Below are 12,626 nucleotides of genomic sequence, written 5' to 3'. Positions count from 1 at the left end.
TCACAGGGCAGAACTGTGATGTCTTATGCTAGGGCTACAACGTGGTGCTGTTATAATGTATATTTTAAGAAGACATACACTCATCTGAATGCTCTGATGGGTGGTCCCAACACTGTATGAAACAGTTTGGGCAGAGTAAGAAGGAGAAAATAGTCACTGTGATCAGTCTAAACCATGCACAAGAAACTTGCTGCTTCCAGAAAATGTTTATTTTGTTCATAAACTTTTCATAAAAATAACAACATCAATATTAATTTAAAGTATTGTAGAAACTGTATATGTACAAAATCTTTACTTGAACAGTTAATATAACTTAAGGCGAGTTAAATAACTTTTTTGCAGAACCCTGTTGGTGACAATTTCACCAAACTCTCAACATTGTGTGGTTGGTGATGGGTTTTTTTTTTGTTTTTTTGTTTTTTTGCTAAAGTGAACATTTCAGCATACAGTATCTCCAGCAAAAGATACCAGAAGTCAAAACCCTTTCATCACCAAGGTAAAGTCCACAGAAACTCGCAGCAATGTGTGCTACCTGATTACTCAAAAGCAATGTTTATATGATTTGCTAGTCATGTCTAGCTTGATTAAACATACTTCTGTACATACCATAAAATCATTTTTGTTGAAAAGCCGTACCACAACTAGTTAACATACTGGTCCCTTTTAAATGTAGATCAGCTGTTCAAATAAATAACTCTAATCATACCAACAATGGGATGAAGTGCGAAAATGTTTCTGATATCAAATTGTAACATTTAAAATATTGTGTTACTAAACAATAGCCCTCAAAAACCAAGACATTATTAATGATTTAGAATACATTTCACCTTGATAAATGACGTTCAAATGTGATTAATGTAAAATATACAGTTAGCTATAAAAATACAAAGAAGTACAGTAATACAAATATATTTATTTCCCATTTATGATATATCTTTCACAATTGTAATAATCCAAACAATTGTAACACAATACAAAGACCAATGACAAATAAACACTGACAACCAAATGATAAGAAGTTAAACAAACACTAAATTTGATCAAAGATGGACACATTTATGGTCAAAGCCATAAATGTGTTAGCCTACATTCATGTCAATAACCCTCACTATGGAGTGAAGGAGTACCTTGACAGTGGTTGATATTCCAGTTAAAGGAAAGAAACACTGACATAAACATGCATTTTAAGAAACATAGTCCAAACCATTGCTCTAAGAATGCTAAAAGCAGAAAATAAGAATCTTAAATGGAGATATTAATAATCTGTAAGTGCAATCCATCCAGGCTTGGAGGCGATGGAGGTTGGAGCTGTCCAGATGAAGAGGTGCTGAACAGCAGTCATGCAATGCCGCAGCAGAGAGGTTTGGCTCTACTGACAGTAACAGCAACAAGTCACTGTTGATCTGTTTACCGACTTTTACAACTTATGCATCTTTGCATAAAGTCAGCAGCATCAGCAGCAGGCAATAAGGCCGAAGCAGACCTCTTTATCCCTTTCTGCTCCTAAAAATTGTAATATTCGCAAAACCTCTTGCGTCAGGCATTGGCTTACAGTCAACCCAACTCAGACATCAACTTGTAGTCAGCTGGCTTATCTTCCAAGACGGAAAGATCCTAATATTGTATTTGTGGGCAAAGCCTTGCCTTCAAATTCCCTCGGGAAGAGTGAATGGCCATGCGCCGGTGGTCACCTGTGGCTTTATTTCCATTTTCTCCTTCTGTTTCAGGTGTACGCGTCCGTGCCGTTTCCTCTCGTCGCTCCGGGCGAACCGTTTGCCGCAGACATCGCAGGAAAACGGCTTCTCCCCGGTGTGAGTCCTGGTGTGGGTGGTAAGGTGATCGCTACGGCTGAAACTGCGCAAACAGATGCGGCACTGGAAAGGTTTGTGGCCCGTGTGGATGCGGATGTGCCGGTTGAGCTCATCCGAGCGAGAGAAACGCCGGTCGCAGCTCTCCATGGGGCAGGCGAAGGGTTTCTCTTTGGCTGGGCCGTGAGAGGCGGCGGGGCTCTTTCTGGCCCTTGGGGGCTTCGTCGCACGGGTGGTGTAACTTTGGGCAAAAGAATCTGGCAACAAGGAAGAGTACAGGATGGAGTCTATGGTGCTCGGTAAAGCTGGTGACGTGTATAAAGAATCACACTGATTGGATGACTGTGGAGGTTCGGGGAAGGGTTTCAGGTTAGAGGAGAGGCCCATCGGAGGTGGTGGGAGGTAATTATTGTACAGGGGGCTGGAGTAGCTCTGAGAACAAGTGTCAGAGAAACACGGTTCCTGTTTGATACCTCCCTCCACTTTAAACTCCATCTCTGGGTTGGGACAGATTGGGGGAAACGTGTCTAAAAGTTCCTTAACATCCATTTGCTGGTCAGGGGGGAAATCGCTTGACATGGGGAAGGTTTCTGTCTGGAAACTCGACTCCAAACAGTCAGATTTATTAAATGCCCCCCACTCATAGCAGCTGCTTTCAAACTCATTCTTGACCACAACAGGGAAGGAAGCGGCCTCTGACTTTGGTTCACCCTTCTTCTGGTTCGGGGCTCGGGAAGAGCCGAAGCTTAGCTGGGAAGTGGACGGGTCTTGGGCCTGGCTGCCAGCCTGATCATCAGCATACCTCGGGCACGTCTCGTCTGGAGAGTATACAGGGGGGGAAGGTCCGGAGCAGGTGTAGGATTGCCTTTTGACGCCGGGGTCTCCAAAATTGCCATTGCTGCTGTCCATCGGCGCAGGCGATGGATAAGTTCCTCGACTGCTGCCGCTCTGTTGCACTTCTGAAAGTGGCAGTGTAGATATGCCCACGATCTCAGTGATCATATTGAGAAGTGTTTCGGTGCTGCACGGCGCTCCCTGAGATGCCTCAACATAGAAACTGCCAGAGTAGGCGAGCGAGGAGGGGGTGTAGGTGTCTTTTGGGCACTCGCATGGGTTAAAAGCAAATTCCGAGTTGGAAGCTTCGGTTTTGAGGGTTGCAGGGGCTCCTTCTGTTAAATTAGAATAAGAGAAAACTTTGTCACCGCGAGTGTTTTGAGAATAAGTGCAAAATAAACGAAGAGGAAAAACAGCGTTACATAAACACATGCGTATTTTGGCACAGGAATGCCTTGATAAGATACCTCGATATACACGACTGCACGTTTGGAGTTATCTATTTCTCTGTGGTGCTCACATTTAACACATTTAAATTCTCATGCATGCACATTTTAATCGACTGTGCAAAGATGCGAACTCACCGTGGCCGAACTGGGCAGGTACCCCCCGCTCTGCATCGACGTACACCTCCTGGTTGTCCTTCCGCACGCTGTTTTCCATTCCCAGGGAAGAACTGCTGCAATTCTCAAACTGAGGGTAAAAAGAATCTTTCGCATTCAAATCCATATTGTTCAACATAATGATGCACTTAGAAGTCCGTCTCTCCCAGGGAAAAAGGTAAAAGGGGAAAACTGTAAAACAAATTATGCAGATGACTGTTTTCTTTCAACCCCCCTTTTGATGGTTTTCAACAAATGATCCAAAGACGTCTGTGTCAAAAGGTGTAAAAAGCAATTAAAGGTATTCCTTTTCGTCTCCGCTCCTCGGTAGGTATTTGCTTGCCGTGGATTTCACATCAGCGACTTCCCCTCTCTCTCCTTATATACACTTTGGCAGCTCCCTCGGCCCTCCTCCCCATTCATCAGCTCCAGTGAGAGGATTCCCCGCTGCGTGTAAACTTCATGCCCATATATGGACAGAGGATGTGACGGAGTCCCCACCCCCCTTCTCTTTCTAATCCTCCCTCCTCCCATACTGGAGAGATGGAGTCTGACGTTGCAACAAGTGGCGACCAGTGTTGGTGGTAAAATGTTGTAATGATGGCATTTCTTTCCACAGTAACGATTTATCAGTTCAATTAAAATACAATTAAAGCAAAGCCAGACTTAAAATACTGTTGTGGTATCACCCTCCAGCACACACTGGAGGTAATATTTCTCAAACAGCGACGGTACCTCCACCATCCGCCGATTAGTTTTGACCATCCTCTCAGGGTATAAGCGATAACACATGGTAGAAAAGAGGACACCCGCGCTGTTTAACTGACATTCACTGGTGGGATATTCCAGTTTTTCCATGTGACAGACATACTCTTAGGGAGTCTTAAGTACTACAGTGCTGAAGTAGGGAAATTAGAAATTAAATATGTTTTATGTTTAAGAGGGAAAATGCAATTGTACAGATAGGACTAGTGTAATTTTAACATATTTCAGGATATAGCTTACCATACATGCATGCAGGCCTACTGTATAATTTATACAGTATTTGAATATAAATAAACACTAGTTAGCTTTATTCTAATATAAGAATATAAAAATAGAAGAACCAGCAGTGAGTTTAACTCATTTCTACGCCAGACTGCATGGCCTAGATGTTTTCTAGCAGTTCAGATGAACAACTCCTCCCGGCAGTCAACTGCTTAGATTTACTTTCACAAATCCACAGCCTCTCGTGTGGTCCCTGGAAATTGCGGTCGCTTACACCATCAGGGCGAATAACTGCAAAGCCCAGTCTAAACGAACCCTTGGCCTTTAAAAGCATTGAAGGGAGTCAATAACACCCCTGAGGTGTTCAGTGGTTGAACCCAACTGTTCACATGACATTTCAACCCCCAAAGCATTTTTTCTGTTTATCTGTTGCTGGGTGCCCTCCGTGGTCACACTTCCTATTACAAAAAGTCGATACTCTTTCATAGTCGTTGCAGTCTGCAGCAGACCTCTGGCACCGGTTGGAGGTTCAGGACCATGGATAGCGACGGTGCGGCATTCAGCCATGTGATCACACATGGACCAGCAGCACACACTTTACTTTTCACTGTACACTCAATGGATCCTGTGGTTCTTTATTCGTGGGAATGGCAAATTGTTTTTGCATATCACCCCAAAGGACTATGGGGAATTCTAAGTCACTACTATCACAATGATTTTGCATTTATTATATGGTGCAATTCTTTCTACAGTAAAAGTCATCAACAGAATCGGAATAGGCTACAATGAGCAGAGGTTTAAGCAGTATATTATTATACTATAACTAGCAATATGCAAAGGCAATCAACACATTTATCGGATGATATGAGTCCAATATGTTTTATTCCCTTGTAATAAAGATTCAAGCCACAGACATCGCCCCTAAAATCTACATTTTAGTGGTGATGTACACTTTTTTTGCCACTTGTTGCTTCTATTCCACTACATTTCAGAGGGCAATATTGTACATTTTACTACATTTATTTGACAGCTTCAGTAAATATTTAATTTTGCACTCAGATTTGATCAGCTTGTATAATATGCAGGATCGTTATAGTTTTAAACCTATATAAAGCTGTTAAATTAGCTCCAACTTGACCAACTACAACATTAAAGTGCTGCTTAGATGAATAACACTGACAGGAGTAGTTTTACTTTACTATTTTTTGGTACCCTCACAAAGAGTCACAAGATTGTTGGGGTAAAACAGTTTTGAAATACTGTTAATGAGAAAGATGTCTAAGAAAAGAATATTTTAAAAAATATATACACGATTTTCTTTTGGTAAAATGTTGCTTTTGAAAATGTCTTACCACAACAATCTTGTGACCCTTTGTGAGGCCTTTATTGACAACAACCTGTGACAAGGGGTCACAAGTTCACATGGCTGGACACAAGCAAGAATGTTTGAAACCACTGCTGTATAAGATAAGTGGACCAAGGTTATATCAGAAAATCATACCTTCACACCATTAAATACTGCATTTTACCAATAACCACAGGATTTTTCTTTTACTGCAATGAATGGGCTCCTGTGAGCTCAGGGCTCAGGTTATTCCAATTGTATCCAAGTGTGCTCTGTTATGGACAAATTTAACTGAAGATAAGAAAGCTTGTGGGCAACATGGAATAAAATATATTGTGTCTAGTGCAGCTCAAATGCAACAAGACTATTAGACATAATACACAGCCTGCTTATACTAGACTGCTCGGATTTATGTTATCTCCTTCAATACTGAACGGTGGAAAATGTATCAAAGGATCTCAGAGACGCTGCCCTGTCATCTTTTTAAGGTAGTGTATGATAATAGCGTATAAGCTCTTTCGTTGCAGCAGTGACATTCTCCTGAACAAATCGTTTTCACCTTAGATGTGCACTCTAATTCTAGGCACAGAGATGTTTAGCTTTGAGGAACTGCCTCCAAGTAATCCAGAGTCTATTAAAACCAATCTGATCACACAGAGTTCAGATCACGGGATGCTGTTATGATAACTGCAGTGTGGCTAACCTCTCTCCTCCATAAAATGCCACAGCACGGGGACTAAGTAATGGATTTATGTAATGTTAGCACTTACTGACATTATAGCGCAGGGGTAACTGCATACCTGTGAAAGTTAAATGAAAGCCTTTGCTTTATTCCCTTGCATCTTAGCACTGTGAGACAAAATGCGCCTGTTTCTTAGGGAACAGTGTGGTAGGTTGAGAAAGAAAATAGAGCAACACAATGCTTCCATGTTTTAACAAGAATATTGACTTCAGAAGAGTTCAAAGTACTGGCTATGGAAAGAAGATGAAACATTGCTTTAATGAAAAGATATCCTGGCACTTCTACTGAATGGATCATTTCAGTAAAGCACAAGTGGAACATGCTTAAATATAGTCTTGACCTAAAATAGGTTCTGTGTTTGTTTTTTAAAATTCAGCAAAAGAATAAAATTGTCTGTCTACGTAAGGTAACAAATTAAATCCATATTTCTAGCTACATATTATATTACTTAGGTATTTTATTAACAGAGTGCTACCGGAATCCTAATAGGAACTTCCAAATAAATTGCCCATGTGCATATGGCACTACTACGAATTTAATGCATATACATATTAATGCATATTTAAAAAGATCAAGAGTCTACAGCCATTCTAGTGGAACTGTGAAGCTAAATGTTAGCATCAGCATCCTGACATGCTCACACTGACCTGCTAATGTTAAGCAGGTATAATGTTTATACCTTATTTATACCACGGAGTTTAGCATATTAGCATGCAAACATTTGGTAAGTACAGTTGATGGGAATGTCATTAGTACTGGACAAAGTGAAATGTTGACCTGACAGTTGTCAAGATATAAGGCCAAACCAATATCCCAGTCCAGACTGTGGTGGAACAACCGACTGACACACCGACATTGCCATCCCTAGAGTCACGCTGCTAGCATGGCTAAAAATGCTCCTGTTCAGCAAAAATACAGCTCATCTTACATAAAACAACAGTATTTTGCACAGTACAATAGTTTTGTCTCTACATGCTCAAACAGAACAATGTTCAGTCTCTGTTGATTAAATTGTTGATGACATTACTCCAGCTTCATCGATTGTGTGTGTAATGGCAAATATTGCTTTCAGAAGTGAAATGAAAGTGTTGTGCCCCAGGGAAAGGTAAATACTTCTCTTCATCCTGTACATGTAACCCCCTGGCTATTTTCAGGTTCTCTCCTGGACAGGGCGTGGGAGTTGTGCTTGCAGGTGGGTGCCTGATAGAGTTGAAGAGGCAGTGAGGAGTGACTGCCCTCTGAGATCACTGCCTGCAAGATGAAGGATGGGGTGGACAGTAATGTCTGTTCTATAGTTTCTTATTTTAACTTTTAATATTATTCTTCTGACAACCCTAAACTCATCTAATCCAGTAATATGGCCAAACACAGTTGTCTCTCTCTGTATTGAGCATTTATGAAACATATTCACAGACAACATATAAAACATTAGCTTTTACAACACATTGTTTTAGACAAAATCTACAAGCTGTGGCATGTTGTTGATTTTGCTAAACTGTGCAGCAGTCAAGCTATTGATAAAAACTAAAGGCCCATCAATGGATCATATTACATCTAATTTGGGTTCTGTCCATGATAGTTTTAGAATTGAGATTTTCAACTGGACAGAGACCAGCATCACTGTTATCATTGATTATTCTTATCATCATATATATACATATATATATATATATATATATATATATATATATATATATATATATATAAGGACTGAGAAATATATATATATATATTTCTCAGTCCTTCATCGACAATAACCATTTTAAACCCAGACTAACTGAAGACCAAAAAAGTTTAAGTGAATTTAATTACTACTTGACAGCATTAAAGACAACCATTCTGACTTACAAGTTTTACTTCAAAATGGAATATATCTCACTTGATGTACAGTAGCTCCTCAAAGTCTCAATGCCTTGGCATTCTGTCAACCAACTATGCAACCCACACTGTTTGAGAGTAAATAATAGAAGAACCTGATCCATACCAGGAAATCCACTGAGATGCAGAGGCTGCCATTGCTGTTTGATATAAAAAAGCACTTAAAACCTAGCATGATCTGGAGAGGTTATACAGGAAAAACTGTACTGGATCGACAAGACAAATGCAAAAAGCCAGAGAAAAAAAGGTAGGCAACAGCTTTGCCTGCATCCATATAGTAATGAAATGCATACAGTACACACATTTACATTCAGCCTCAAGTGCTGTGTTGTACTTTTGACTAATGCCTTTTTAAGTTTGTGGATGTAAGGCAGATTTCATGGAGCAATCCTACAAAAGCCAGGGTTGCACAACAGCTGGAGAAATTCATCTACCTCCCCCAAATCACATTCTGACATGTCTCACAGACAAATCTCCCCCCAAGGCGTTAGATGAGGGAACATCTTCAATCTAAACCTGGATACAATAGGGCCTGTAAGACACCGCAAAAATGGATTGGGAGTGCTAAAACCACAGAAACCTCTGCCGGAAACACGACTTTCTATAAATACAAGATACTCGCCTCAGCTGCCAAGTTCGTTATTTTCTCTCCCTCTCTTTCTCTTTCTCTCTCTCACTCTGTCATGTTGGGCTCTGCATAGTTATATATATACTGCATCATCATTCAAACATTGGGCAATTGATAGAAAAATAGCACAAATAAGAAAAATAAAAGCAGCGGAAGCGTGGTTCTTCTTTTGAAGGAACATCTCTCTCCTGCTCTTCCTCTGAGAGTGGGAGTGGGTTAGGGAAGCCCGGTACCAGGCCCCGATGCTGCTGCTGCTGTTGGTGTGGCAGGTTTCCCGTGCGATCCAAAAATACTTTCGCACTCGCCCACTTTGGTCCCCAGCTGCCTGTACTCTTTGGTTCTACAACAAGGATGGGTGAGAATCATATTCAGCTCTCCAATCGTGATTGCGGAATGCCCCTGTGTTTCTTTAACCATGCCCCCAGACTCCTCCACACGCATTGCACTCACATGGCTCCCACCTTGCCCTCTTCTCTGCTGGATCCATGCTCGCAGCACTCTGACAGTCCAATTCTTGGGCCTGATCCAGCTACTGTACCTGCTGTTACCTAACTGCATGGACATTTTCAAGAGAAAACCATGAAAAAGAACAGTGTATTTTCCTATTTTCTTGACTTCACTGATTCAAAAATGTTTGAATCGAAACTAAAGAATGCCTTCACTCCCAGATAACTGATAGTATGTTAGATAACAATAAATAGAGTGCAATAAATATGTAATTTCACACTAAATGCAATTTTTTTGCTTCACCACATACGCCAGCAATTCCCTTAAACTGAAGCTCAATAACATCTACTGCACGAAATCATTATCCTGCAACATGGGACTAATTGCATGTACTTCTGACCAGTCCATTGACACCACAAGGTGTATGAACAGATATAAATGTTAATCATTAGGAAACATTGTTTCTATCACTGCTTTTTTGATGGACATAACAGTCAATATAGGGGCATGCAATGCAAACAGATTCCAACAAATAGCTAACAGCAGACGTGAGGAAACAGATGAAGAATGTTAAGAGCTTGCAGCTAACAAAAGTAACTATGGAAACGGCCAGCTCTACATTGCACTAGCTTCCACAGCTCTCTCCAGAAATAAAAACTGTTGGGCTAAGAGCGAATCAGGTAAAGACAAAAGATCCCGGGTGAACCTATTTATAGTGGGCCTTACATAACATACATAGACCTATGTTGGCTGAGGCAAGTTTGGTGCTCAACAGCAAGCTTCTGGGGGGCAAAGGCAGGGTACAATGAGCTAGAGATGCTGGATTCTGCAGGGTATTTTACAGACAAACATTAAGTATAAACAGCAATTAGGCCAGTGTGGACGATGATGCTGATGGCAACTGAATTAAAGAGAAGAAGGAAGGCTTGCTGTTTTGATGTCAGGGAGAACAAACACTGTTAACACGGTCCTGGGAGGGCAGTGATGTCAAAGCTGGAGTTCCACGAACAACATTAACATGCGGTAAACTGACAGAAATTGACACAGTAAACAGTTCATCACAATGAGGCCTGAGGAATGCACAGGGAAACAAAAGCACACGTCACAAGAAGCAGAAGTTCATAGCCAGTTTGCCCGAAAGACCTTGTTTATTTGTATGGGAGCGAAAAAAGTTATGTCAGTACGCACACACTCATACATTTGTGGCCTCAGGACAAAACGTCTAATATCTCCAGTGAGATGATATGAACATACAAGCCCACATACGCACGGAAAACCTGTGTGAGAGCCACTGCAATGCAGGAGCAGTGATCATGTAGAAATACTGCCTGCCACGATATCTTAAATCCAAATTGAGCCATTAGCATAATTATCCACTTATACTGCTTTAATTCTAAGTAGCTCTCCATTGTAAGTAAAATGATAGCTAAGCTGTATTCAAAAACCTCTTTTCCACTCACAAATGCCTTATTAATTAGCTCCCTCTAGCATAAATTCCCAGTAATTACATTCAATACAGAAGTCAGTGCTACAAGGGGGATATTTCCAGCAACTATTAGACAACTTTATAATTACTCTGCAGATGTAGCATGATTTCCAGCATAAAAATATTCTCTTTCAACATTTAGTAGCGGCCATTTGGATACCATGTTCACTCCATGCTCACTGCATTCCCTGGACAATTCATTGTTAGTCGGCAATCACAAAATATTCGCTATATAGACGCTCTGACATGGTTGGGATGATATGCAAATGAACACTCCCTGACTCATCTGTTTATTATGCAGTCACATTAGTTAGCTCCGATGCTGTTTGGCTATTATCCCATCTCACTGTGAAAAAAGGGTCTTGGGTGAGGGGGATGGATTGCGCAGTGAGTGCTTTAGTCACACAGATTGTCCGCACTCTTCAAAGAAATAAATGCATTTTCGACTGTGGTCGTATTGAGGGGATGAGGAATCCATTTCCTCTGAGAGAAACAGTGAAAGGCAGAGGATATGGCTCATCTGTGTCCAAATCCCTTGATACCGTGCTTTGCGTTAACAGGTCAAAGGGTCAAATGATGAGCTTGTGTCTCCCACGACTGAGCCCGAAGGCAATCATTGCGCATTGATACATCATACGCTAGTTTTTTGAGATCTAAACTCACAAACGATTCACACAACTAAACATTTCCCAATGTTGAAAAAAAAAAAATGCTAAAAGATTAATTTTTTAACCTTATTCAACATGCACACAGGTACTTAATTATAGTGTCTATTTGTATTGCTCTTAATAGACAGTATCTACCATTTTAATGAGAAGAAAAACTGAGGGACATGCTGTAGCTTCTAATAAATGTGGTGAAACTAACAATCTGTGGCTTCACAGCCTATCTGCTGTTCTGCTAACTGATAGAGGCACTATTTTTAGCCGTGCAACCTTAATGCACCATGCTGCCTTCAACTATACAACTGCACATCTAGCCCATTCAAAGGATTCATAAAAGTATAGAGGTTGAAACCCAGTGGTCATGCACACAGACTAAGAGCCCGTATCAGCGCTCTCTGTACCATTTTTTTTTTTTGGTGTCAAAGCATTAATAAGAACATTGCCTCCGTTTGCCCCTGTGTGTGAATGTATGTCAGCATATGTCAATAAGTAAGAAGAGTTTGCCACCTATGTGCTCTCTATGGCTTTTGATTTTAGCTAATTAAGCACCTAGCTCTCACAGCAACTGCGCTCCATGGAAACCATGCAAAAAAGCAGACGTCAGCTAGAGGCCTTCAAATGTGCCATCTGACAAAAGAAAGAGGACGGGGCTGCTGTACTTAAGGTCACAGTGTGTTGAAGCTACTGTCTGCTTTGACTGACAAAGGTTTGCTGACATCTCTGCTAAAGAGTTATTAACTTGAAGCTGAAGAAAAAGATCTTGTCATTTCAATACTTTACTTGTAAAACAGGGTCAGTTTATGTCAATAAACAATAATTGGAACTGCAGGAAGGTATGATTTTGGGCTACTTAGTAACACTGCAAGCAGATCAATCAAATCCCTGCTGTTAAGAATGTACACTGAGAATTATATACCCTGGACAATACACTGTACTGTCTAATATTCATTAAATATTACAGCTCTTAGAGCTTATTTGTATTTTGGGGGATAATATTCACTCCTAGGTATTATTGGGACTACTGGAAAGATTTGAAAAATACAAGAAAAGGAGTCATGGTGGGTTTTCATCTACTGGCAATAAGAGCAACCTTACCAATGTAAGATTACATGTTATATCCAAGATATAAAATGTGCAAACATTCAAAAACCATGCATGCATCCTGCTGTGACATTTATCATGTGGAGTAACACCAACATTTCCA

General features: G+C 40.7%; 1 protein-coding gene across 1 annotated transcript; it reads right to left on the bottom strand.

Annotated features, from left to right (window-relative positions):
• Window positions 1-993: 993 nt before the first annotated feature.
• On the bottom strand, window positions 994-3,508 carry LOC123970067 (early growth response protein 1-B). The gene is made up of 2 exons (XM_046047934.1): window positions 3,227-3,508; window positions 994-2,977 (listed from the first exon to the last, which is right to left on the bottom strand). The coding sequence occupies exons 1-2, from the start codon at window positions 3,381-3,383 to the stop codon at window positions 1,647-1,649; spliced, it is 1,488 nt and encodes a 495-aa protein (XP_045903890.1). The 5' UTR covers window positions 3,384-3,508; the 3' UTR covers window positions 994-1,646.
• Window positions 3,509-12,626: the final 9,118 nt, after the last annotated feature.

This window comes from Micropterus dolomieu, linkage group LG04, assembly GCF_021292245.1.
Source record: "Micropterus dolomieu isolate WLL.071019.BEF.003 ecotype Adirondacks linkage group LG04, ASM2129224v1, whole genome shotgun sequence".
NCBI lineage: Eukaryota > Metazoa > Chordata > Actinopteri > Centrarchiformes > Centrarchidae > Micropterus > Micropterus dolomieu.
The sequence above is the reverse complement of the archived record's forward strand: the minus strand, read 5'-3'. Positions and strand labels throughout refer to the sequence as shown.

Excerpts from the sequence above, each read along its gene's own strand:
- LOC123970067 (XM_046047934.1), bottom strand. The coding sequence starts at position 3,383 with ATGTTGAACAATATGGATTTGAATGCGAAAGATTCTTTTTACCCTCAG. Across the intron at positions 2,978-3,226 it reads ACCTGCCCAGTTCGGCCACG|AAGGAGCCCCTGCAACCCTC; the intron begins GTGAGTTCGCAT and ends CTAATTTAACAG.